The sequence below is a fragment of the Furipterus horrens genome, unplaced genomic scaffold (genome assembly GCF_987537825.1).
Source record: "Furipterus horrens unplaced genomic scaffold, mFurHor1.1.pri manual_scaffold_15, whole genome shotgun sequence".
Lineage (NCBI taxonomy): Eukaryota > Metazoa > Chordata > Mammalia > Chiroptera > Furipteridae > Furipterus > Furipterus horrens.
The window spans coordinates 18,025,602-18,052,332 of NW_028327185.1; the positions used below are offsets into that span (position 1 = coordinate 18,025,602).

Sequence of the window (26,731 nt, forward strand, 5' to 3'; positions counted from 1 at the left end):
ACATTTATTAATAGCACAGGATAGTCACCCACGGTGTTACATTCTAACATATATTCAGATGCTTGTGTTGTTCAAAAATCACAAGTATCATGGGGAAGAAAAACCCAGGCATTGTGGAGACAGCAGGCAGGCCATAACTCCGCCTCCATAAGCTTCATATAAACCCGGGCACTGATGCAGGTGTCTTTTAATTTTAAACCCCAATTTATGTTTGCAATTAAAAAGGAAACAATTACTGGTTCCACAAACATGTTGGTCTGTGCAAACTCCTTCCAGAACAGTTGTGCTGTGCTGAGCGCTGGTTCTTGGGCCCCCCTCCACCCCGACTCTCCCAAGAGAAACCTAAGAACCCGAGGGCCTGCTTCGCCAAGTTGACTGAGGAGAAACGGCTTCTTTCCAGCCCCAGCTGCCTCATCAGAAGAAAAAGCAGAACAGTGGTGACAAGTGAGCGCCGCTGCGTGTCGCTGCCCTCGCCCACGGTGGCGGCCGCGTGTCCACAGCAGGCCGGCCTCACGCCGCGCTCAGAGGGTTGGCCACGCGGCCCAGGAAGTGGAGGGCAGTGGAGTCTTGATCATAGATGGCAAACAGGAACGGGCGGTTCAGGGTCACCTCCATGACCTCAGGCCCAGCCGGCGGCTGGGCAGACTCTGCGGGCTGCTCTCCCTTGTCTGCTTTGAGCTCAAACAGAACGCTGTTCAGCACCTGCAAAGCAGCAAGTGCCGGGGTTGCTCTCTCTGCGGGGCCCAAGGGCGACTGCACAGAGCTGCCGCAGTGGGGGACAGGCCTAGTCTGCCCAGATGACGCATGGCGCCCACAGGCCCTCCTCATGAGGGCTCCTCCCCGAAGTGTCCCTCAGACCTGCCAGTGCACCTTCTGGCTCGCTGTCCCACACAAAACCCCTGACTCCCCCACCATGGCCCACCAGGGCTGGGGCCCTCCCGCTCACTTGGCCCTGGGGGCTCCTCTCCCCTCCTCTCTGAGGCCAGGACTGGGAACGAAGCCCACAACAGCCACCTGTCCCTATAGCACTGAGCGCAGGAGGTGCCCAGAGCACACAGGCCCTTCTCATTGCTGAGGTGCGTCACCCCGGGGGCAGCGCAGGAGCCTGTTCTCTGTGCGGAGTTTCTCTGAAGCCAGGAGCTGTCTGACAGGGCCAGCCCAGGCCTTGGGGACATCTGCTCTCCTAGTCCGGACCCCAGGCTAGGTCAGGCTGGGCAGGGCCACAGAACACAGGGATGGAGGGGGCGGGGCATTGCTGCTCTCCACCTGCCTCTGGAAAGCCCCAGAAAGCTCTGGTCACATCTCTCCCACCCTGGATGCACACCCACCTGGCCATGCTCTCCTCTGCCTGCTGCCCTACCCCACCTTCTGGAAGCTTCCTCTGTGTCCCTTCCATGTACATCTCCCACCCCAGGAACACGCAGACCCGACTCAGGCACGGGCCGCACGGTACCTGTCCGACTCGGAGGCTGGCGTCACTGATTTTTCCCAGGTTTGCTTCCGCACCCAGCAGAGTGGGCAGCTGGGCCTGGGTGAGCAGGTCCTGCAGGTCGTAGGTCCCTCGCAGTACCAGCTGGGGCACGGTCAGGCGGATGGCCCTGCGGAGAGGACCCACAGTTAAGGCCCAGGTGGCTCCCTGTAGAAGGCCGGGGCCACCCAGGGGGGCTCTGATGACGCGGGAAGCCAGCTGGCTGGCGTGTGTCTCTGCTGGAGGGGACGTTTACGAGTGGGGAGACATAGTTCTATCACTGTCCCAGAAGAGGAGCAAACGACATGAGCAGCCAACCAGCGGGGGTCTGGAGTCAAGGGCGGCTCCCCAAGAAGGGCCCTCCCCGTGTCTCTCAGAAGGAGCCCAACCCGGCTGCAGAGTCAGTCCCCGAGAAGCCCTTGGAACACAGCAGATGGTGCATGTGTATGGGCCACTGTCAAAAAGGGTCCCCGCCCAGAGGGGGCACTGAGATGCACTCTGGCCCTCCAAATGCAGTGGGGTTGGGGGGGAGGGGGTGGTAAATGTAAGCCCAAGGAAAATCACCTCTCCCGTGGTCAGAAAGAGGGTAACTAATACATCGAGCACTGGGTCAACAGACGATGGAGAGATGAGGGTGGGCACACAGCCGTCTGCTCCGGAGCAGCAGGGGTCCCATCCCTGCCCCGTGCCCAGGGCCCATGCCCCCCATGTCCCCTCCCACTCTAAGCAGAAGGACTGGCACAGCTCCCCACTTTGCAGGGGGGCAGCCAGGAGGTTCCGAGGGGTTCCTTGGGGGCCATACCGGGGAGACAGGTTCTTGGTCCACGTCAGGAAGTCGTGCTGGAAGGCGAGGGCCTCGACCTCCCTCAGGGCTGAGGCACGGTGGGGCTGAATCAGCAGCAGGCCCACGTTCTGGCTGAGGGGCACGCGCGTCATGGAGAGGTTGTTGTGGGCGTCGCTCCAGTGCTGGAAGGTGCCCGTGCCCGAGAGCATGGGGACCGACACGGAGGTGGTGTTGTCCACCCAGAACTCCTGGGGCGCCGCCAGCAGGGAGAACCCCTTCATCTGACCTGCAGATGCAGACGGAGACACAAGGGGACAGTCAGCCAGGCCACGCAGGCGGGTGGGCGCGGTGCGGGGGCTGGGCTGAGAGCCAGGCCTGGGCAGGTAGACCCCCGAGGCCTCGCTCCTGCCTGCCCGCCCTCCCCTGCATTTTCCCGAGGGCCGGTCAAGTCCTCCTCCTGCAAAATGCAGCCCCTGTGAGTTCACTAAGGTAATGCTAATGCCAATGGTGAAAATATGGCACAGCCAGGCACAGCCTGGGACTGCAGTCACCTACGTAAGGCCCACAAAGGACGTCAGAGAGCTCAAGGAACCTACCATACCAGGAACGAGTGGGGCAAACTGACCCCGGATCTGCTGTGGCCTGAGGCCTGTGGTCCTGCATGCTTCCCTTGTTATTGTTTTTTAAATAAAGTTTACCTTTTAGAGCAGTTTTAGGTTCACAGAACAATTAAGAGGCAGGTGCAGAGATTTCCCATGTACCTGCTACCCCCCCCACACACCCATATAACCTCCCTCACTGTCAGCACTACCTCCCGCAACACTGATGAACCTACTGACACATGGCTGTCACCCAGGTCCCTAGTTTCCATTAGGGGTCACTCTGCGTGTGGTACATGCTATGGGTCTGGAAGTGTGTGCGGTATCGTCCACGATAGCTTCACTGCCCCAAACGCGCTTGGTGCATGCTCATGTCTTAATCCACGTGCAGCACCAGATGTGACAGAGGCTGCCGGCTGTCCTCCAGGGTCCCCCTTCCCTTTCTCAGAGTCACAGACTGAGAGCTGGGCATGCCGCTCCAGGAAAGAAGGCTGCGTAACTCAAGACACCCTGCTGCCAGGGACGGACATACAGCCCGGCTGTGCCCGGGGGATCTGAGCTGATGTGCTCTGTGCACCTCTCTGCTGGGCCTGGCACAAGGCTGAGCCCTCTGTCCCATGCCCGTCAGTGAGTGGAGGCAGCCAGTTACAGAGTTCAGCTCTAAGCAAACTCTCATTGAAGGCACTGTCACTCAGAACGACTCTGAGACGTGCCACTGGCCCACCCCTCCTTCTGAATCCCTCCCTCTGGCCTTGAAAGGCCCATTCTGTGGTGTTTCTGGGAAGAAAAGTGAGGCCGAGAAAGAGCTGTCACGGAGCAGCCCCAGGGAACCTGGCACGCAGGAGTCTGAGTAGAGGAAGCTTAAAAAAAAGGGTCACCTTCCTTCTCACAGAGCCAAGGGGGCGGAGGGAGGAGGTGGAAGGACGGGGTTCCTGGTGGGAGGGAGCCGGACCAGCTCAGCTGTCCGTCCCAGGGTCTTGTGAGAAGGGAGAGCAGACCCAGTGTCTCTTTGTGCTTTGAACCCAGAGCGCTGTGACAATTGACAGACCAGCTGGAGCAAGAGTGTGGGAGCAAGAAGCTGCGGTGTGGCCTTCTGCAACAGCGTAGACCGACCTGGAGACCATCATGCTGAGTGAAATAAGCCAGTCAGGGGAAGACTACGACCACAGGATTTCACTCCTATGTGGAATCTAATGAGCAAAATAAACTCACAAACAAAATAGAAACAGACTCATAGATGCAGAGGACACACCGGCAGCTGTCAGAGGGGGTGGGCAGCTGGGTAAGGAAGGCGAAGGGATTAAGAAAAAAACCTCATAGACAACAGGGTGGTGATTTTACCAGAGGGAAGGGGTGGGGGGAGGGAGGAGGAGGTTGAGGGGGATAAATGGTGATGGAAGGAGACTTGACTTGGGGTGGTCGACACACTGTATACCTAAAACCTATATAATTTTATTAAGCAAGGTCACTCCAGTAAATTCAACTAAAAAAAAAAAAAAGAAGAAGCAGCAGCAGCTTTGATGATCTTCCTGACACACTTGCCCTTGGGGACCTCAGCACTGCCCACCAGGCCCAGCAGGAGCCTTTTTTGTTTAGAGAGGAAAAAAGCTAAAATTTTTCCACCAACAAACTAAAACAAACAGACGCTGGAATGTGAGCTGAGGGGGCTGACCTCTTCCCTCTGCTCATCTGAAAAGCGCCATTCTCCGCCGGAGGTTAAGTAAATCTCTCAAGGTTAAGTCAACCGATGCTGCGGAACCTGCCAGGGCCATCACCTGGGCTCGAGGTGGCAGTAAGTGCCAGGCAAAGGGCGCCTGGAGCTCACGGGCTCCCGAATTCCCAGCCTTTGCTGGTTAGAAACAGCCAATTGTGCACTGAGGTTGTTGTAACAAGACATTATCACCAAAAGGGACTTAGAGCCCCCGACGCAGTCCACTCTTCTCATAAATGGACACCCTGTGGTGGCAGGAAAGGGGCCTGCATCCCCATATGATGGAAATGGGGCAAGGAAAGCTCAGGGCGTGAGACCAGCAGGCCGGGGGAGCCTCCGGACTTCTGCGTCCTGAGCGTGGCATGCCTTTTTCTTCCTCTCCCCCTCTTCCTCTCTCACCTTCCTGTCCAGCTCTCGTCAGTGGGATCCCACGGACGGGCACTTGTCCGAAGCGAGGCCCCATTTCTGACCCCAGTGGCTCTCTGGCTTTGTCTTTTGGGGGGCACAACTTTCTCAGAACTCTCCTCCTGGGTCCGTGCTTCGGGACGGCACGCAAGCCCACGGCCCCCTCCCCACCGCACGGTGTGGCCTTCCTCTACCGGATGGCCAGCCCCTGTGCTGGACTCTGCCCCCGTGACCTGTCCGACCTGGGACCTGAGCAATGGGGTCTGTCTTCTTCCTCCACCACTCCAGGGTGGTTGGAGGTCCTTCCCTGGTGCGATTTTACGTACTTCCTGCATGTGACCGGAGTAAGAAAATGATCCTGCTCTCTTTTAACCTCTCTCTCTACAGCTCTGTCTTCAACCTCTGGCTTACTTGGCTCTCTGTCCCCCACGAGGTTGATCATCTTGATCATCTTGTCCTCCATGTCCCTGAGACGCAGACTCCCCAACCCACCCATCAATCATAGGGCCGCTAACTTAGAACGTGTTCCCTGGAGAGTTTGCCTGAACTGTTGCAAAACCTTCCAAGGACCCGCCCATCTCCAGTGCCCACAGCACAGGCCATGGGGACAACCTCTGGGCAGAACGCTTGTCCACTTGGACACCTGCCACCGAAGAACTCTCACCTTCCCAGCAGCACAAAGTCTCAAAAATCTGGCCCCAACCCACCTTCCCAGCCCCACCCTCCACTGTCCCCCTCTCTCACCTTAATATCCCGATCTTGTTCCTCGCCTTGAACTGGGCCACCTTTGCTTGCAAGTTTCTCTTCACTGGAAGCCTGCTCCCCTCGTCACCCCCAGGCTTCCTTTCTACTCCCCAGGGACTCTCTCCTCTGAGTGCTCTGAGCCTCCCAGGGCACCTTCGCGGTGGACTTCCGCCCGCAGCTCTGTGGCCGAGGCATTTGCCCGAAGGATCTGTCTCCCGAATTATTGCGCTTCAACAACCTGGGGATGGGCTCCTGCTTCCCTCCTACTTGGAGCCTCCAAGATGCCCAGCTCAGCACCTTGCAGCTTCTCAATGATTATTGGTTGAATGAATGAGCAATCTGTGTAGCAGGGATTGCTTGGGAACAACCCTCCCAACGTGAGAGCGACTTAAGCAAAGTGGTTATTTTTACGTGGGACAGTGGCCTTCTCAAGGGACAGAAACCCAGCCCTTCTCAGCATGGAGCTGAGCCATGGGGGTCAGGAGTTGTGGGTTCGGATCCCAGGCCCCTCGCTCGTGGCTGGGCCATCTTGAGCAGGTCACTTTGTTTCTCTGAGTCTCTATTTCTTCACCAGGGACAAAGGCAGGGACACCTCTCCACCCCATCACAGGGAATTAGAGGATGAGCGTGAAGGCCACCGCGGAGTAGCTGCAGAGCTGGGGCAGCTGGTTGGGGGTGAGGGCAAATGCCCAAGCACTGCTCATCCACAGAACCCGGGGGACAGCCACTCCCATCCTCTTTGAGGGTGGCCCCCAGGCACATGTCATGTCTGCCGCCACCCTGCCCACCTCCAAGGCCGGGCCCTGCTCAGCTGAAACGTGGGACACAAGAGCCACACAGACAGAGAACTGCCGCCCCCCAGCACTGGGGGCAGAGCCCAGCAGGAGGCTTTGCCTTACCTTGAAAGTGGACGTAGGCATTGAAGACCAGTGTGCTGGCTGGGCTGATGCCCGTCAGGGGACTGCTCATCTTCCACCCCGTGACAGCCTGCATGAATCTGTTGATCCTCTCAGCGGCGAGTTCTGGGTTCGTGGACAGGTCTAGAGAGCGCGCGAAGGCGACAGGGGCGAAGGGGGCCAGGCCCTGAACAAAGGACTGCTTCAGGCACAGGTCGGGGGCTGTGAACAGGCCCAGCACGGTGGACAGGAGCAGTCTGGCCTGGCTGCCAGCCCCGCCCTGCAGGACCAGCAGGCCCTGGATGGTCTGCAGCGTAGAGAGGACCTTGTGGCCATCCAGCCGGGAGGTGCAGCTCTGACCCTCCCCGGGGACGCCCAGAAATGCCTGCAGTCTGTGTGCAGTAGGGTCCAAGGCCCCCAGGTAGAAGGAGGTCAGGGTGCCAAACAGAGCCGTCGGGGACAGGACGGTCCCGCTGGCGGCGGGCCTCGCCTTACTCAGTGTCCTGTACATGCGGAAGCCCATGAAGTTGAGCAGCATCCCCACGGTGGCCACCCTCATCTTGTCTTCCCCCTCCAGCTTCTGAGCGGCCAGCACCAGCTGCTCCCGCAGGGCCTCCTCGTCCACTGGGGACGTCTTGGCCTGAATGGGGACGGGTGTGAAGGTCGGGTCTTTGGGTGCCTCTGCACTGGGCTTCTCCAGCTGGTCGCAGCTGCTCTTGCTGTAGACGAGGAGGTGGAAGGGGTGTATATACACCCGGTCAGCAGCGGGCAGGCCGGCCCAGGCCAAGAGACAAAGCGCGGTGACCGCCAGGCTCACACCCGCAGGGGTGCTCATCTCTGCTGGGGCACTCGCTTCTGCGTACCCTGAAATGTCTGGTGAAGGGTGAAAGGTGATTATTGAGTGCGCTCAGCTAGACTTGTTCCAATATCCCCTGTATCTGTTTAGCCTGGAGAAACCCACCCATGTCTGCCCATTTCAACAAGAAGAAACGGATTCAAAGGTCCACGGAAAACATCTCTGTGATCCAGGTGCAAAACACCCAGCTATGCAGAGGCACACTTTTGCAGGGTTCTGTTTAAGGGTTCACTTTTTCTTCTGTTTTGTTGCATTTTTATAACAGTGGGCTTATCCCTTCCTGTTTACACAATCCTCAGATAAAAGGTCCAGTCATCAGGGGAAGCCTGTGAACTGAGTGCCGGAGAAATCCTGCAGAACTGGCCTCGAGGGCGGGGTTTGGGCCCTGCAGGTAAACAAGCCCCCTGCCCGCTTTGCACTCCTGAAGGGCAGGCATTTAGGTGAAGCAATTTCCTGCGTCATTTTCAAGGCAGAGGCTGTTGTTTGCTTTCAGCAGGGACCTGCTCTTCTACCTGGAGGCCTCTCAGTCAGCAGCCAGCACTCCACAGGGGGTCCGGGCCTCGTGGGGTCTACTGGTTGTGTGGTGGGCCTGAGGCCCACTCCCTGCAAGCAGGCCTCTCCTCCCTCACCCCTCCTTGGCCTCCCTCTTCACCAGCCCCCCTTCTCGGTTTCCCTACTCCTGGTGGTCCTGTGGCTCAATGACAATGGTGAGGTGGCAGCTAACACCTCATGCTTGTCACCGCTGCCCTAGGCTTTTCGGATATCAACTGTCTTATCTCCACAACAGCCCCCCGCTCCCCTTACTGCCAGGCTCCCTTGATGCTGTAGGCCATGTTGCAACTGCCCCTGACATGCCTGGCACTCTGAACTCACCCTGCTCTGGTCACCTGGTAACACTGTGTATCGTTCACTTGTTTGCTCGTTTATTTATTATGTTTAGGGTTTGTTGCCTGTCTCCTTCCATGTAAATGCAAACCCATGAGAACAGGGTTCTTGCTATGTTTTTTCACTGACATATATCACATTCCCGCTCTGCCCCTCCCCCTCCCGCCGCCCCAAAGTGCCTGGGACATAGTAGCTACTTGAAAAGTTGTTGTCAAATAAATTCATTAATGTTGTTTTGCAGAGGAACAGAGAGGTTCAGTGACTGGCTCAAGGTCACGCAGCTAGTAAGAGACAGAACTAGGATTCAAATCCAGACCTTGAAACCACAATCCACACATACAAGCAACTGATCTATATTGCCTATTGAATAAAATAATCAGAATTTGCCTTTATAGTTTATCCGAAAGTTTAGAAAGCATTTCATGTTCTGTTGCTCTTAATTTACACCCTCGTTCATGAACAAGGGAGTTCCAGGCATTGTTAGTTGCCCCTTTATAAACCAGCCAATGGAGGCTCAGGGAGACAGTGATGACGGACCCAGGCCTTGAGCCCAGAGCCAGACGGCTCTGCTCAACCGGGCTGCAGGGAGAAGGGGGCTTCCCCTCCCCAGAGCCCTGTGCGGACACAGCCCTGGGCTGCCCAAGCCTGGCCCCTCTCCTCCCCCGGCTCGCTGCCTGCACAAGCCTTGCTGTTCATTCTGGCTGGGAGAGGACCCTTGGCCACCATGATCTTGTCCTGTGCCAGCCCCAGGAGACCTAGCCCCACTCAGAGGGAGCAGGAGGACCGACCACCCTGCCAACTGTGGGAAGGACCAGTCTTTGGCAGAACCCAGGGTGGGGCTGAGGGCAGGACAGCCGAGGTCTAGACATCTAGCTTGACCAGAGGGGAGCGGCATCTTCTGAGTCTCTGGGATAATGTCCCCTGCGGTGCAGGTCACCACTGTCCCCTGGCCTCTGGCTCCTGGATAGTTCTGCCCCCTCCCCACAGAGGCCCCAGCCTTCTAAGCCCAGTAGACAACTCAGTTGCCCTGGGAAAGCCAGGAGGGGGCTAGGGCTTAGGACAGGTGTGTGGAGAGGGGCTCCCAGCTTACCTTCTGCTTCTGTCCCCAAAACAAGGGTGGCCTTTTTCTCTGGCTGGACCACGAAGGCCTATTTATATCTGAGGGGTGGAGATGGATCCGTTCCCAGACTGTTCTGTCCCCAGGCCGGGGGGAAGGGGTTACATCACAGTGGGGGTGGGGACCTCAGGCTGCCAGGCCTGATGAGGGGGATGGACGCCAGAGGGACTCTCAATCTGGGACAACTTCCAGGAAGTCAGGCTGATCGATATGCGCTTTGCTGCTGAACAGACGAAGCTGGTACGGGGTCAGTTACACATTTACTGAAGGTCACTCGAGCTGGGGCCGCAGTCACCAGACGCAGCAGCGTCCCACGTGGGTGTGAGGTGTGTGTCTGACCCGCATGTGATGTGCTGGCCAGGGGCAGCTACCAAGCCCTCTGGCAGAGCTCGCCTGGGGTGTGTGTGCTTCTGAGGGGCCCAAGCCTGTGCACACTCAGGTAGCTGGGGTTGACTTTTGACCATACAGCTTTGAGCGGCTTTGCGGCTGTCCACAGAAGCATCTGAGGCCCCCTGATAGCCATAGAGAGGAAGACACGGCCAAGCCAAAGCACCTCCTAGAGGCTCACGATCTAGCCGGGGAGCTGGCTGGATGCTCGCAATGGCACCGCCAGATGGGGGGGCATGAACAACATGCTCTCAGGCAGGGGTAAGGAGCATCGTTCAAGCTGGGGAAGCTCTCGGGGAGACACGTCATGGGAGTCAAACCTGGAAAGAGAAATAAGTTGGACTTGGACGTTAAAGAAGGGATTTTTGGAGGGAGCGGCTCACACGAGAGTAAGGAAGAGCTGGGGAAGAGACTTGTTTGGGCGACGCAGCAGGCCCAGGGGCGGGAAGGGGGCAGTCGTAGCAGCCAGATTGCTTCTGCCCCTGGACACTGAGCGCGGGCCAAACGCTTCAGGAACAGGCGCTGACCCACAAGATGGAACGTGTTGCCACGCCAGCTGGGGCGGGCGAAGCCAGCGGTGCAGAAAGGAAAGGTGCGGGCTGGAGCCTCAACACCTCGCCTGGAGGTCAAGTCTGGGAGGGACTGGACATGTCTGAGCAGGACGGTGACAAAATGCTTGACTCCGGCTTTCAACACGTGGCCCTAGTAGTGACGCTGGGATAGGAAGCTGGAGGAAAGACGGAGAGAGCGTCTCAAATCAGGCAACTGAGAGAACGGTAGTGACCAGGACAGGGCCCGGACGGCACAGCGCTCCGGGGAAGGAAGGCAGGGTTGGGGTTTGGGACTGTTTGTTCGAGGTCTGCGTGGGCACCCAGTGCTGAAGGCTGGGGCGGACCGTTCCGATGGTCAGGAGGGAGGTCTGGGTGGGATTCACAGAGGTGGGCTGTGAACGCGTCCAGTGTAACTCCTGCCTGTGGGGGTTGGGGGGAACGGTTTACCCAGGGAGAGTTACAAATGGGGAGCCGAGCCCTGACCGTGTGGTTCAGTGGGTTGGGTGCCGTCCCGCAAAACTGAAGGTCTCGGTTTGATTCCCTGTCAGGGCACATGCCTGGGGTGCAGGTTCAGTCCCCGGTTGGGGGCATGTACAGGAGGCAACAGATCAACACTTCTCACACCTGATGTTCTCTCCCTCTCTTTCTCCCCCCCTTCCCCTCCCTTGAAAAATAAATAATAATTAAACAAAAATGAGGCAAGAAGAGGGAAACCTAGAGAGATGGGGGACTGTTTCCACAGTCTGGGCAGGGGTTCCGAAGGGCAGAGCAAGAACCGGGAGGTGGCTTTCCAGAAGCCAGAGGGAGAGTTTGGAGAAGTGAGAAGTTAGGACTGGAAAGTCTTTGGGACAGACTGTCATAAAGGCTTAGAGCCCTTGGTGCTGAGATGTCTCCATCCAAACAAAGCATTCTTGAGCAATCATTTACCAGTTCTTTACTGGTCATCAAAGACCAGGAGGAAGGCAGAGGCGAAGGTTGTGGTGGAGAGTGACCTCGGGAAGAATGAGGGAGGGCCAGGCCGAGATGTCTGAGAAGCCAGTGGGAGGGGGCGGGGCAGGTGGACTTGTGAGCTCTGCTCTAGGGAAATGTAATAAAAGGAAGAGGGGGATTAGAAAACTTGATGTTGTTGCCTCTAAGACACAGGAAGGAAGGATTCCTATTCACTGAGCAGCTGCTATATGCCAGGTGCAACATAACTGTTAACTGCACTCACCGAGGGAGAGAAAGCCAAGGCCCTGAGAGGTTCAGCCATTTGCTCAATGTCACCCAGACGAAAAATGGTGACTCCACACATCTACACACACTTACACACTTCTACACAATTCACACACAACCACACTCACTCACCTATACACACATTCACACACTTCTACACACACACATCTGTGCATGATACACACCTGTATACACACTCGCACACATCTTTACACACACACCTATACACACTCACACATCCACAACATGGCTACACACATTTACACACACTCACACACTCACACAGAAAGGAGATAGGAAGAAAATATACTAAAATAAAAGTTTGTGACAGTAAATATCTGAGTATGCAGGACTTTTATTTTCTTATGTATTTTTCAGATTTTTTTCTCTCACATTGACTGTTTACTCTTGCAACAAAAAAAATTTTTAATAAAAATAAATAAATTATAAATAAACAGTTCACAGAGTGTGTCTGCGAGATGTGAAGGGTTATGAGCCCTCAAGAAGAGTGTAGTCTGGGGTATGTGAACATGTGTGTGTGTGTCCGTGGGGGTGGTGTGTCTGTGGTGTGTGATATGTGTGTGTGAGGTGTGTGTATAGCGTGTGTTATGTGTGGTGTGTACAGTGTGTGGCTGTGTATGTGTGATGTGTGTGCAGTGTGAGGTGTGGTGTGTGTATGTGTGGCTGTGTGGTGTGTGTGTGGTGGTGTATGGTGTGTGTGTGTGTGGTGTGTGTGCTGTGTGTGGTGGGGGCCTGGTGAACTGGCACATTGACGAGTGTTACCCGCCCCACAGAGTCACTTCTGTGGAAACAGCGCTCGCCTCCCCGGGGTGGCTGGCCTGGCTGTTTGGGCTCCCAGGCTCTTCCTCCACATTGACTGAAGGGGATTTGCCACCATATTGCTAGCTCCCTCCTCTGTCCTCCCGGCTTTCCCTGGGCCTGACCCCTTCTACCCATCCTACTCAGGACCTGTGGCTCCCCGGGTCCCAGGTCCCAGGTCCCGGGTCACTCCCAGACCACTCCTGGCTGCGCTGGGCGAGCTGGCTCTTGTTGTCCTCGGGCCCTCAGCTCAAAGGCTCTCCTCCACCCTCCAGCCTCTGCCATCCCCACCCCCCGACCCTCCACGCTGGACCCAGGGACTCAGGCCACCTCTGCCTGGTCCATTATCTGTGCCCTCTGACCCGTGTCCTCCAGTAAGTCACCTCCTGTTTCAGTGCCCTCCGCCCTGAGAGTCCCTGTCACACCCTTGCACATCCTGTAGTATATTTGAAAACAGCTTCTCAGGGATTACAACGCAGGTCAGAGTTCATTCAAATGGACCTCAGGTGGGAGAGGCTCTAAGCAAACACAGAAATGGCCCTCTTGCAATGACATGGTGTTGGGGAAAAATAAGGAAATAATCATCATTAGGTGGGACACAATAAAGATGTCTTCTTCAGCCCTGGCTGCTGTGGCTCAGTGGATTGAGCGTCAGCCTGCGAACCAAGTGGCGCTGGTTCGATTCCCAGTCAGGGCACGTGACTAGGTTGCAGGTCAGGTCCCCAGTTGGGGGCGCGAGTAAGAGGCAACCACACAGTGATGTTTCTCTCCCTCTCTTTCTCCTCTCTCTCTCTAAAAATAAACAAACAAACAAACAAATAATTTTTTTTTAAAGATGTCTTCTTCAACATTTTGGGAGGTGAAAAGCCCTTATTCAATTTCCAAGGCCGACCATCAGCTGGGAGGATTTTCTATCTGAGGCTTTTAAGCTCATTAGGATAAATCAGAAGATTGTTAGGGCATGTTATCAAGAATGTAAATTATTCCTGAAAGAGTAGCCACTCAGAGAGGCCACAGACTTTCACCTCCTTCAGATTTAGGACAATTTTTATTCCAATGGGTGCTACCTCTTGTGTGTTCATCCCACCCTGGGCAGTTGGGGCAGTTTAACTGGATAAAGACTGTAGAGTGAGGAGTAAGTGCTGGCTACAGAAATCAAGTAGTCGTGCTCAGAACTAGACCCAGGAGCCATCCAGGGCAGCCGGCAGACTTGAGCCGCGGTGACGTATAGGTCAGGGGTGTCCTTCGAGGAGGCCAAGTCTGCTCTGTGGTTACTGAGACAAGGCTCAGTCTGAGCCAGAACCTGCTTCCTCATCTCCTGACCGCCAGGAAGTCACGCACAAACACACACAAACACACACAAACTCTTACTCTAAAGCAAAACAAAGACAAACCAGGAGAGTAGGAGAAGCTCTATTTATGTACGTGACGCAATCCGACTTGGAACCAGCTAGGATGAGGGAAGGGAAGAACAAGAGGTAAACATAGCAACCAGGTGTCTAGTTTTGCTTCTGACACAAAACTCATCTCACGGGGCACTGCTTTCTGCCTGGATCAGAACTGTTTGCCCATGAACGTGCCTGCGGGTCATGTGACCACAAAACATCACTTACTGGAACCAGGGAACAGGAGGAGCTCGCTGTCCTACTTGTACGTTTTTCTGTTTATGACAAGGACACTTTCCACCACTTCGAAGTCCTCATCACTGCTCATATGTGCCCGGAGAGCTGGAACAGGCCCTGGAGGTTCTCCATTTGTAAAATGGGCTCCTTAAAAAAAGTTAATGTCTTTCTTTTTTTAATCCTCACTGAGGATATGTTTATTGATTTGAGAGACAGAAACAGCGATGTGAGAGAGAAATATCGATCAATTGCCGCCCATACATGCCCTGACCAGGGATTGAACCTGCATGCAGCCTTTTGGTGTACAGCAGGATGCTCCAACCAACTGAGCCACCTGCCCAGGGCCCATTGCTTTCTAATAAAAAGGACTCTCAGCTGGCTCACCTGGGCTTTAGCCTCCTGGTAAATAAAACAAAAAAGCCCCAGCTTCCCCATGTCACTAGGAAGAATCTGCTGCCCCCACCTAGCCCTTTTAAACATCACAGATGCCCTGGGCAGAGCCCTGCAGACTGCTGTACATGGCCTTTGCCTAAGGAACGTATGGCTGCCGATTCAGACAAAGCAAAACCATGGGCGGGAGGGGATGGTGATTTGAAATAACAAAGTTCTGGGAAGTTTTATGATTCAAGCATGTTTCAGAAGTTATAGCCAAACGAATGAATTTCCTGGGTCACTGATTACAGTTGTACAAATAAGAAGTGATGTGTGTGTTTGTATCAATTTCAACATTAGGTGGTAGGATTAGGGAATTCAATTTCAGGTTCTTATAATGAATGATGATAAACTTTTATACCAAACACTGTTGGATGCTGACCCCTCATCTCTCCCTATACTTTTCCCCTTTGTCCAAGACCACATAGAAATTGAGTAAATCAATACTCACTTTCCTAACCCCCTCTGTAACCATTAGTGATCAAGTCAGCTGGTTCTGGCCAATGAGACCTAAACAGAAATCTGTTGAGGGTTCTCAGAGTGCTTTTGCTTTCCTTTTATAAAGAATCAATGGCTCACACTCCACGTGTTCTTGATGCGATGTCTGGAGATAGAGCAGCCACTTTGTAAGCATGAGACGATGAATGATCAAGCAGAATAATTTTTTTAAAAACTGGACTTTTGATTGGCATCAGAACTAGTACCAGCAAACTGCATATCTCTGGACCTTTATTCGTTTTGAGCACAATTAGTAACATTTTCAGACAGTTATGTGCCACTGAAAACATCCCAAAATAATACAACTTTTATTCCCACTCAGAGACCAGGAGAGCATTCTTCAAAAATGCAATTTCATTGAGTACAGTCTATTTCCTGTCAAATGTCAGCCTCAATGTAATGGATTTCCCGTTTTACACTTATTTTAGTTGGTTTTGTTTTTGAGTAATCAAAGGATGAAGCTTAATGATTTCCCAGTTAAGTCCATGGCTCTAAGCCTTCAGTGTGCAACCAGGTGAGTACCGGCAGCCGTCCGTCTCGAGAGACTATGGTGTAGCTTCTTAAGAGTCTATCTGCACCGCCGAGAATGGCTGTGCAGTCTGACTCGGGAGTGACACGGTATCTGTCTCCTCCCATGTTGAATCGACATCTTGCGATGACACTGGAGTGTCCTCTCCAGTGAAGCTGAAGCTACAGAGCCTGGGCAGGGTGATATGGAGGGTCTGCTGTTGCCCATGCAGCAGACCCCCCCTCTCTTCGCAGCTGAAGGATCCAAGGGAAAGACGGAGTCAATACAGCTTGGCTTCAGGTGCGCCGCAGGAGTTGCCGGTGTTGACTACAACGTCAAACCGCCTTAGGGACTCCGGCTCCGGATTTTCTGTCGGGGTTTACTCCCTTAGCCTTTCCCCTGAAGAGGTATGCCGCAAGGCAGCGGAGGTTTTTTGGAATCAGAGTTTTCCTTCTCTGATGCAACCAGGTGAGTACCACCCTTTGTTATTAGTTGCTATGCTCCACCCATAATTAATCCTGTGAAGAGGCTCTGGGCGATGGTTCCGCTTCAATTTTCAATAGGATGAAAATAGGTTACCTTGCCCCCCTTTATGCATTCCCAGGAGGTTTTATGGTTCTTAACTGAAGTCTGCAGGGTGTTGAGTTCCTCTAAGAAAACTGAGCATGACCCTGGTGATAGACACATTGCTGGTGCGCAGGGCTTTTAATAACAGCTGTGATCTTGAAAAACGTGTAAAACAAATCATATACGGTAACATGCATCCCAGAAGCTCTGTATTTATAGTCGATGGCCAATTCTGGTCAGTAAAGGAATCTTCTACAAAACAAATAGCACAATGAGCATTCATCTGTTCCAGGGATTGGCAAACTGCAGCCCATGGGCTAAATCTGGACCACCATCTGTGTAAATAAAGTTTTATTGGAACACAGCCACACTCACTAGTTTGCATACAGTCTGGTTGTTTTCAGACTCCAACAGCAGAGCTGAGTAGTTGCAATGGAGAACACGCGATCTGCATGCTACCACCTGGCCCTTTCTAAGAAAAGCTCTTGCTGACCCTTTTATCTATTCTGCCAATGAGAGAGGCAATAAAGCTAAACTTGTATATTGTCCTTTTATCTAAAAGTTGGCTTTGAGGACATCTGTTGTATTTATAGCACTTATTTCAGTATAATTTTATTATTTGGTTCCTACATGAAGAGACAACTATCCCAGGAGCTCTGAGCACAATGACCCACTAAAAATTAGATCTATTTTCTCTGATCCATAAAGAATATAACAGGTGGAAATAGCCCACACCTCCTATCTAGACAATGGCCACAACTGTCCATTACAAACTTTGTCACTGACTGAAACTTGATTTTTAAAAGTACTTTTGGCAAAATTTAGATCTGCAAAATTTAAGCCTGGAACATTGGACTTGACTATAGGGCATAAAAAAGAAAGAAAAAATAAAATTTTTGATCTAACTATTGGGGGGGAAAAAAAACTGTCAGTGTCAGGAGCTCTAATCAGGAACATTTGATGCGAACAAAAACTAATTGATGAATCAGCTCTTCGTTATAAATGTCAAGTGGAAGAATTTATCCTGATGAAAAGAACTTCTAAAAATGGAAAATGTTTCAACAATTAACTTTCAGAAAAGTAAAAATGATTTAATTTTACTACATAGAAATTGATCAAGAAATTAAGTTGATTTAATGAATTTTATTCCAGAAAATACTTTTTCAATGAAAATTCATCAGTAGTCATGTAAATCTGAAACATAGTATTCTTTTTTAAAATGGCACATTCTCACCCTGACAGGGTGGCTCAGTTGGTTGGAGCATCCCATACTACAAAGGGTTGCGGGTTCAATTCCTGCTTAGGGCACAAGCCTAGGTTGCGTTTTCAATTCCTGGTGAGGGAGGCAGCCAACCAATGTTTCTCTCTCACATGAATGTTCCCCTTTCTCTCTTTCTTTCTTTCCCTTCCTCTCTCTCTAAAATCAATAAACATATCCTCCTTGGGTGAGGGTTAAAAACAATACAAATACAAATAATAATAAATAAAAATAAAATAAAATGGCACCTTCTCAGGTGTCCCCAGATTGTTTTATGGGTTTTTTCCTAGTCCAGGGATGACCCTGGACGGGCCCGGGTGCTGTTTCTGTGTCAGTAAATCAGACACAGAAAGTACAGTTTCCAAATCTACTTCTCCGTTCCGACTCTCGCGTTTACACCTCGGCCGCAGAGGCCGAACTCCGTGTTTGCTCTTGCGCTCGTAGCTGGGAAAAGTCCACAGAGGACAGTTCCGCTCGCCCTTTAGTAAGGAAGCTTAGATAAGGGTGGCCGTCCCAATGGAAAATGTTGTCAGCCTTTTTCCACGGAAGCTCTGAAGCTGTGATGATAGAACTGCTGTCCTAGGGGGCCCAAGGTGCTATCTATTGCAAAATCCAAGCTCCAGAAAACAAAATATTTATTCAACGATCTGTTCTTCTCCTACGGAAAACATTGCGAAGAAATTTAGAGGCAGGAGAGATTAGTGAGTGCCTTCCTGCTGCAAACAAGGAGGAGAGGGTCCTCAGGCTGCGGCAGGGAGGCCGGGAAAGGCTGCCAGCCGAGCCAGCCACGCACTGGAGTTGAGGTCGGGGCTCCTCGGTCACCACCGGAGCCCCCTGCCAGGCACCGTGCCCAGGGCTGAACGACTCCTGCTGCCTGAACATCTGTGTGAGAAGTATTTGCAACTGTCACTTTGCTCATCTTAACCAAGAGGGTAACCAGCTAGTCGATGGGAAATTGTTCAATGGGCAGTAGTTCAATGGGAAATAGTCAGATTAACTGGACATAAGGACTTGACCTTAAATGTGACTCTACTAGCCAAAGTGGGAGAGGGCACTGCTTGGTTTGCATTGACAACATTTCAAAAAAACAATAACATTTAGCTTGATCGACCTCTTAGTCAGCCGTCGGGAGTCTGATGGGTGAACGTGTCTTCAAGCGTCCTTTCCAAACAGCCCTGTTTCATAATCAATCAAAACTCATCCATGTATATTCTTCCAACTGAAAGGATCATAAAGCTCCAAGGAACCCCCATGGCCAGTCATCTCACTCAGCCTCCTGTCTTCAGAGGCAGCGGGTGCTGTTTGCACCCCTGTCTCCGTCAGTGCAGGCCTTATTTATGCATCATATTCTCTGTGATCGAGGCCAGGAAACATAGCTTGCCCGTTTTCATGTTCCCTGCAATCCCCAGGAGAAAACCCCTTTCTCGCAGCTGTGCTGAGGACGTGAGCGTTTGGAGCAGAGCCCTGGGCACCAACACGAGCTGAGGTCACTCCCGGAAGGTCTGCTGGTTGGTGATGGGTCTCCTTCCAGTAGGTTGGGTACCCGAGGAGCTCATTGGTCCAGGCTAAGAGCCAACAGAAATGCAAAGGCAGCCTGACCCTCCATGCTGACCTGGAGCCTGCCTGCGCCTCTGCCTGGCGCTGTTTCCTCACCACCTGCCTCTCTGGGCTTCCCCACAGCCCTCTGGCCTCTGCTCCTCTCTCTCTCCCTCCCTCCCTCTCTCTCTCTCTCCCCTTTTATCCATAGGAGCCTAATGGTGCCCAAATCATCTCCAGCTGTGACTGCTCCTTTGTGCTCCCAGGTTGTGTCTCGACATCTCAGTGGGCCCTAGAAGGACAAATTCAAATTAAAAATAAAATGCTTCAGCCCTGGCCGGCTCATTCAGCTGGTTGGAGCATCGTCCCGTGCACCATAATGGTGTGGGTTCGCTCCCCGGTAGGGAAACCCACGGGACGCAACTGATCCAGGCTTCTCTCTCACATCAATGTTTCTCTCCCTTTTTCTCCCTCCCTCCCCCTCTCTATAAAAATGAATGAATAAAATATTTTTTAAGATACTTTTTTAAAAAAGGAAGTTAGTTCTGACACAGGCTCCAACATGGGTGGATGTTGAGGACATTCTGCTGAGTGAAATAAGCCGGTCACAGAAGGACAGATACTACATGATCCCATTTATAGGAGGTCCCTAGAGGAGTCAGCTTTAAGAGACAGAAGGTAGAATGGGCCAGGGAGAGGGAATGGGGGTTACTGTTTAATAAGAACAGAGTTTCAGTTTGAAAAGACAAAGAGTTTTGAAAATGGATGTTGATGATGATTGTACAACATTGCGAATGTACTTAATGCCGCTGAAGGCTACACTTAAAAATTAAGATGATAAATTCTATGTTATGTGTATTTTACCACAATTTATGTATATAAACCACCTCTATGTCAGGGCCAAACTCTGTGGGTCCCCAAGGTGGGAAACCCTAAAGTACTTTCCACTGCTTCCAGAAATGACTTTAACTTAAAATCCCTTAAATAATTGACTGCGCTTATCATCTTAACAAAGACCAGAGCCAGAGGCACGCTGGAGGGGAGGATGGGTAATCAGATAGATCATCCATAACGCACATCCTCAGAGAGCTGCTCACAGAGCGCAGGGTGCTTGGGGTCCCGGGACCTCCTGCCATCCTGTCTGAGAGGTTGACAACCTCACTGCTGGCCTGCGGGGCCCCCTCCTTAAACAAGTGACAAAGACCTCTCTGAAGGCTCCTGCTCACCCACCCCTGGGTGGGGACCCTCTCTCACTGACTTTGGGGCCACGGTGCTGTCTCCTAGAGTGGATTAACAACCTGGCATCACAGACCCAGGGGCCATCACGTCACCCGCATCATCAGCGGTCAGAGTCACCAAGCTGTGGCCAGACCCAATCTGGCCCTATGGACACAGCATTTGTGTGCATGGCACCTGGGGCCGCCTGACCCCACCAGCAGACAGCTGAGCGGTGGCAACACAGACCATAACGTCCACAAAGCCGAACAGACTTGCTACCTGGCTCTTTACAGAAGAAGTTTGCCGACCCTTCCTCTAAATCAAAACGGGACAGCCACAGGAGCGCTGTCCCTGTAATAGATACTGTTATTAAGCTCCCTTCCAGCTACCAAACCGCTGTTCTCTGATTTAAGACGTGCACCCTCCCCAGCGCAAAGCTGGCCCTGGCTGCCCCCCCTGGACCAGGGGGGTTCTTGCTCTCTTTTCTGGGAAATCAATTCTCTCTCCTGCTGGCTCTGCCTCTGCTGGGGACGGGCCCAGCCTCGCAGCTCCCCGTGGGTCTGCAGGAGCCGGGGAGGGCACGGGGCTCTCCCCACAGTTTGCCTTCAGGGTGTGTCCCATCTCGACAGACAGGGAGGCTCTGGGGCAGATAGGTAGAGCCCAAGCGCCGCTCAGCCCAGGTGCCCGAGCCATTCCTTCTTGACTGGCACTCGCATCTTGCTCCTTCCCACGCATCGCCAACCTGAGCCCGCTGGCCGGGGAGCAGCCATGCCTTACCTCTACCGGGCGCCAGGGCCCCAGGGGCACCCGGCCCCCAGGGACGCCCGCAGCACCCACTCCTCAGGCCAAAGCTTCGAGCAGCTGCGGCAGGAGTGCGTGCAGAAGGGCACCCTGTTTGAGGATGCCGACTTCCCAGCCAACAGCGCCTCTCTCTTCTACAGCGAGCGGCCCCAGATCCCCTTTGTGTGGAAGCGGCCAGGGGTGAGTGCAGCGAGGCGGGGTGGTGGGGGCGTGGCCCTGGGGAGAGGGCAGCAAGGAGAGGAGGGGCTGGAGGGGGCGCTGCTCACACCTAACCTGGGCACACCTGTGGAGGCCACTGGGAGGCTTCTGTGCAGCTTGAGGGCAGGAATGGCATGCAGGGGACACACACCAGCGAGTGGGGGGTGTGGGGGGTAATACCCAGGGCGTTTGTCTGCCCCCCAACCCCAGCTCTCTGAGTCCCCCCGAAGCAGGACCAGAGTCACAGAGGGTCTTGTGAGGAGGCAGTGAGGAAGCCTGGGTCACAGCTACCTCCAGGGCACCTGTAGAGATGGTGGGAGACCCTTCAGAGCCACTCTGCCAGTGGGTGCTGATGCTGAAGTGACCCACACAAGTGCTGGGTGGCATCTGGCCATGCTTCACCTGCGTGCTCCGTGGCGTGGACACTCACTCGGCAGGTGCTCAGTACAGGTGTGGCAGAGGGCATGCCAGGAAGCAGGGGTCTCTCCCCGAACCACAAGCCCCCTTCCCGGGAGGGAGCCGTACCATGCCGCCCCACCCACCAGTCTGGAGGCCCAGGGGTGCCTGCTGGTGCCTGGGATGAGGAGTCAATATTTGCCTGCCATGCCGGCTTAGTCAGGGCCCAGCCTCTGCCTGGCACACTGGCTCTCACTCCCTCTGGGTGGGTACCGGCCTGGGGGCTGTTCCTGTGGGGACAGGTGACAGCAGAGGGCTGGACTGAAAGGGGAGACTGCGTGTGGCCCCGCCCTATCACTACTGTGTCCTGTGACTTACGTGCCCCGAGCCTCAGTCTCCTCACCTGTCGAGTGGCCAGTAATGACCAATGTGGGTCCAAGGTCCAGCACACAGACAGTTTCAGTACATGACAGCTGTTATCCTATTACTCTTACTGGTGCCATCATCATCATCGTCTTCATCATCAGCTCCGAGTCTCATCTTATGTATGAGAGGCCCGTGTTTAACATGTCTACCTCCTCCCAATCTCCCAGATTCAAATAATGTCAGCATTTTACACAAAACCTGTGGGTGCTCAGGGCCCAGCCCCAAGTACACACAGCTATCGATGGATGTAAGCTCTTTATTGCTATTTCCTGTTGGAAGCTCTGTGTGTGTATGTGCATGTGTGTATGCATTGTGTGCATGCACATGTGTGTGGCTGTGTGCATGTGCATGTGTGTGCATGCACTCACCTGTGTGCCATCCTGTCCTGGTGCACATGTAAGCTGCTTCTGGTTCTCTAGTGTTTCCCTATGTCTGCCAAGGCTATCTTGGGATGGCTAAGCCTTCCTTCTGAGAAATTCCAGTAGCTTCCTCCCCTCCTAACTGGTCTCCCTGCCTCCAGGGCTCGTGGCCCCTACTCAGTGCCCTCAGGGGGTTCAGCATGGTCTGGGAATAAGGCGGGGCTCCCCCTGCCCCTTGCCGCCCTCAGTCCAAGCCCCATCCTCATGGTCGCTCTCACAGAGTCCCCGCCTGCTCTGGCCCACATGCTCCGTTGGCTTGGGAGGCCCTTCTCTGCTGGGAAACTTGGTCTCCTGCTCAGTGGCCCGCCCGCACCCCGAGCACGCTGGTGGTCTCTGTTTGAGCACCGATGCTGTTTTAATGTAAGAGTCTGTGCAGCTGCCTGCGTACTGCCGTCGAGTCATGTTCTGTGAGCAGAAGCTCCTTTGTCCCAGACCCCACTGGGCCCTCAGCTGCATGCACCATCTGGCCCATTCGAAACGATGGTAACAGCCAACAAACAGTTACTATGGCAACAGCCAGTAGTCACTATGGCCCGGGCAGCATTTGCTGTTGACCAGCACTACCTCACTTAATCCAAACCACCCTGAGAACGGGGCGTTATTATGTCTCTAGTCTACTGGAGAAGAGGCCAGGGCCTGGAGGCTAATGCCACGTAGGACTGGGACATGGCGGTGTCAGAGGTGCCGGCTACTGCGCTCACTAACACCCTGCTTCCTCATGGAGTGGGGGTGCCTCAGTGCCCCGAAAGCACAGCGTGACTGTGGCAGAGCTGGGGACGGGGGAGAGCCCCACCTGGGCAGCCCGTCCCTGCCCTCGGCCTCTGTCCTTTGAGGCCGAAAACGCCACCTGTGCCCACCAGACAGCAACACCTCTTACAGCTAGAGGGGCTTCTCTCTGACCCCAGACAAAATTAGACTGTGGGACGCTGATCACTTTTTCAGGGGTGCTCTTAGCATCAACACCCATGGAAGGGAAGGGGCAGAAGGACCCATGGGTGGTGCTGTGGCCTCTGAAGGTGTCATCCAAGCTCATGGCCACCGTGGAACTGGGAGGGTCCCTCAGCGTGCTCAGTGGTGGAGTGTTAGGCCGGCCTGCATCAGTGAACCAACCCCAGCCTCTTCCAGTCCAGGAGGGCCCCATCCTTGCACCCTGCAGCCTGCAGTTCACCTTTTCTTGGCCAAAACTGGAATTTCTCTGAGATCAGAGCTCAGCGAACACAGCTCTTTCCCAGACCCACAGCTCTGTTTCCTATTTGGGAGGTGGGAGTGGGGGAGGCTGGGGCTTTGCATATATCTTACAGACTTCTGGAGACTCCGGGACAAGGTGTGGGGCGGGGACTGAGGTTCCATTTGCAGGACAGAGCTCCAGATCCCTGGTTTGGGGGCACAGGAGATAGCAGGGCAATGGGCAGCTTCCATCGTCCCCGCAAGGCCAGTGGCTGGAGTGCCGTCTGCACTTCTGCTCAGCACGTCTGCAGCGCACATTCTAGCAGCAACTGTGAGCTGCCCAGTGAGACGGGGGGCAGGGTGCCTGCCACAACACCACCTTCTTGTCAAACACAGCTGTGCTTGGGAACAGGGGAGTGGCATGCAAGAGCAGCCACAATCAGAAAAGTCAAGGAAACATCACAGGGCAAGGAGTCACTGCAATGGATGTCCCAGGCCTGCCGTAAGAGGGGGTGACAGTCCCGACTGGGGGAAAAGGTGAGATCATCCCCGTGGGTGTGGTCTGCACCGGGCCTCTGGGACCTGCTGTGGGTCTGAGTGAGCTGGTCTGGGACAGGTGTCTCCCAGCCTGATGGGGGCCTCCCAGCCTGATGAGGGGTCTCCCGGCCTGATGAGCATGCCAGTAGCCATGTGGGTGAAGGGCAGTTGGCCCACGGCCTGCCTTCCTGGGCCAGCAGACTGACTTCCTCAGTTCACCAGTGTCTCGGCCTCAGTTTTCTCCCTGACTCCCTGTCTGCCTGAAACTATCTGCTTTCTTCCATGCAGCCCTGTCCCCTACTTCTCAGTCTCAACCCTGGACACCTGGTCCCTGAAAGCACCGCCCTGCTCCCCTAGGCCCCTGCCAGGCTCCGGTGTGCACCATGGCACATGGCCATGGCCTCCCTGCACAGGGACTCGCCCCACAGAGACTGTCGGCTGCCCTGAGACACTCCTGAGTCCCTTCTACAGCTCCAGGACATGCGGATCAGCACACAGCTATCAACAGCAGAGGCCAGCCTCTCTGCCATGTTAGAAATGTGACTTTTCCCTTTTTAAAGAAATTACTTAGACAGAAGTCTGTGTGCTGGGCTGAGCCCTTGATGCTGCCCAATGTGAACAGAACATGCCCTGAAAGCCAATATTTCAGGACCGGAATACTGGGTCCTCAGTCCTCCAAGAGCACCGCCTCCCTCCTGGGTGCCCAAGCTACAGGCTGGGTTCCCTTCAGGTTTGTCCAGGCCCCTTCATCCCCTCATCTCCCTGCCACAAGGCTGTAGTGTCAGGTGACCCCTGTCCTCAAGCTCCCAAACAGCATTTCACATGATCAGACATTCCTCTGGACCCCACACATGTATGCAAGGTCTGGGTACACATGAAACATCATGGGACACACATGTGGGTAATGTACACCACATGCCTGCGCAAGTCACATGTTTTGCACTTGGATGTGTAACCGCCACCACAGCACGGCCACCCCTCAGCACACACATGCACAGAATGCCCCTGACCAGCACGCAGGTGCACCGTATCACACAAACCCTGGGCAGACAGGGGCGTCTCTCACACATCAGGACCTCACCAGTTTATACCTGATGGATCGTTTGTGTTCACTTGGTGAGAATTTCCAGTTCTCTCCTTTCGTATTTTCCTCCATCACTCCACAGTTTGATGCAATCTGATAAATCTCTCCTGAATAAAAACAACCCACTGCGAGATGGGAGCTGGGAGGCGGTGACAGCTGCAGGAACAGGTGGCCGGGCCGGGCCCGCAGAAGGCAAGGAGGGGAGGACAGCGACGGGGAAGAAGGGGCCTCCACGCCCACAGCCCATCCTCTGGGAGGCTCAGCGTCTGGCGCAGGCTGCAGGGCGAGCATCAGCCAGCCTCAGAGCCCATTTTACATCCACTTCAGGGATGAGAAGCTGGGGCAGTGTGAGCATTGCCTGTTTGGGCCCTGGAGTGGGGCTGGGCCATGCAGGGAGGGCTGTGGGGACCCCCGGGTGCCCTTGGAGGCAGAGGCTCCAGTACAGATTCTGTACAGAGGAGGACAGAGCCTGGAGGTGCTAGGTGGCCTCATACCTTTCTGCTTCGCACCTTCCCTGTGAGCCAGTCCTAAGCCTCTGCAGCACCCCTGGGAGCTGAGGCCAAGGAGAAGAGAGCACCACCTCGCCGCACTGCATGGGCAAGAGAGCTCTGCACAGGCAAGCCAGGAAGCCTGCATGGAGGAGCTGCCTCCTGGCCTGCCACCCTTCCCATGGTGTTGGAGACCAGGGTGGTTTAATAACAGGACCCTGAGGTCCCTGGTGCTGAGGGCTGGAAGGCAAGGGGTTGCGTGCAGGGTGTCGTGGGACCCCTGCCGGGCCTGGCTCCATAGTGCCCTGCGCGCCAGCGGTCCTCACAAACCCTCCTGACTGAGTCCACTGGACTCCTGAAAAACCAGCAGCCCCACACAGCGCTCCCTCCACAGACAGCTGCCCTGGGGGCCCACCCTCCGTGGCTGCACACCCTGCAGGCTGCAAAGAGGGCATCATTTTACCCTGAAGCTCTCGGTCCTTGGGAGGCCCCTCCTTCGGAGAACTCACTACCTCCTGCTGGCTCTCTGGGCCCAGACCACGGTGGCTGAGCTTGAGGAAGGCTGCTCAGGGCACGGAGCCCCCCCGCCCCAAGCGTTGCCCAGCCACTGGGGGGTGGGGGGGTGGGGGGAGGGATAGTTTCCGTCTCCAGTTTCTAGAAACGGGTAGGAAAGTCCTTCCTCACCCGGCATTCAGATCTAGTTGAAATGACTGGGCACCGTCCATGGCCAGACATCCTCCCCTTGGACCGTCACGGGACTCCCTGCACAGCTGTCCGCCTCCCCGAGAGGCCCTCCCTGACTGCTCTGGCTAAACCAGCCCCATCCCACCCTATCCTTCTCTCACCTGGTGCTCAGCACTCCGGAACCTACATGTCTGTTCGTCGGCTTTGGGCCTGATCGCCAGTCACTTGGCAGGGACTCTCTCTTGTTCTTCGAGGTAGTCCACGGCAGGAATGGAGCCTGAGGCCTCCGAACAATGGAGAGAATGTGTCAATTTTGTATAATTGCTTTTAAATGCTTTTGTGTTAATGTTTTATACTTACCCCTCTATATTATCTATATATTTATATATACAAATGATTTTTTTAAGATTTTTTAAATTCATTTTTAGAGAGAGGGGAAGGGAGGGAGAAAGAGA

At 54.3% G+C, this 26,731-nt stretch overlaps 2 protein-coding genes across 2 annotated transcripts in view; one reads left to right on the forward strand and one right to left on the reverse strand.

Moving 5' to 3' along the window:
* Positions 1-169: 169 nt before the first annotated feature.
* On the reverse strand, positions 170-9,521 carry AGT (angiotensinogen). The gene is made up of 5 exons (XM_090263344.1): positions 9,439-9,521; positions 6,611-7,480; positions 2,271-2,538; positions 1,454-1,598; positions 170-702 (listed from the first exon to the last, which is right to left on the reverse strand). The coding sequence occupies exons 2-5, from the start codon at positions 7,440-7,442 to the stop codon at positions 511-513; spliced, it is 1,437 nt and encodes a 478-aa protein (XP_090119470.1). The 5' UTR covers positions 7,443-7,480; positions 9,439-9,521; the 3' UTR covers positions 170-510.
* Positions 9,522-20,747: 11,226 nt separating this feature from the next.
* Positions 20,748-26,731, forward strand: part of CAPN9 (calpain 9) — a 40,683-nt gene continuing 34,699 nt past the window's right edge. The window contains exon 1 of the mRNA XM_090263526.1: positions 20,748-21,057. Coding sequence (XP_090119652.1) covers positions 20,845-21,057 — 213 coding nt within the window. The 5' untranslated portion in view covers positions 20,748-20,844. The remainder of the gene's footprint in view (positions 21,058-26,731) is intronic.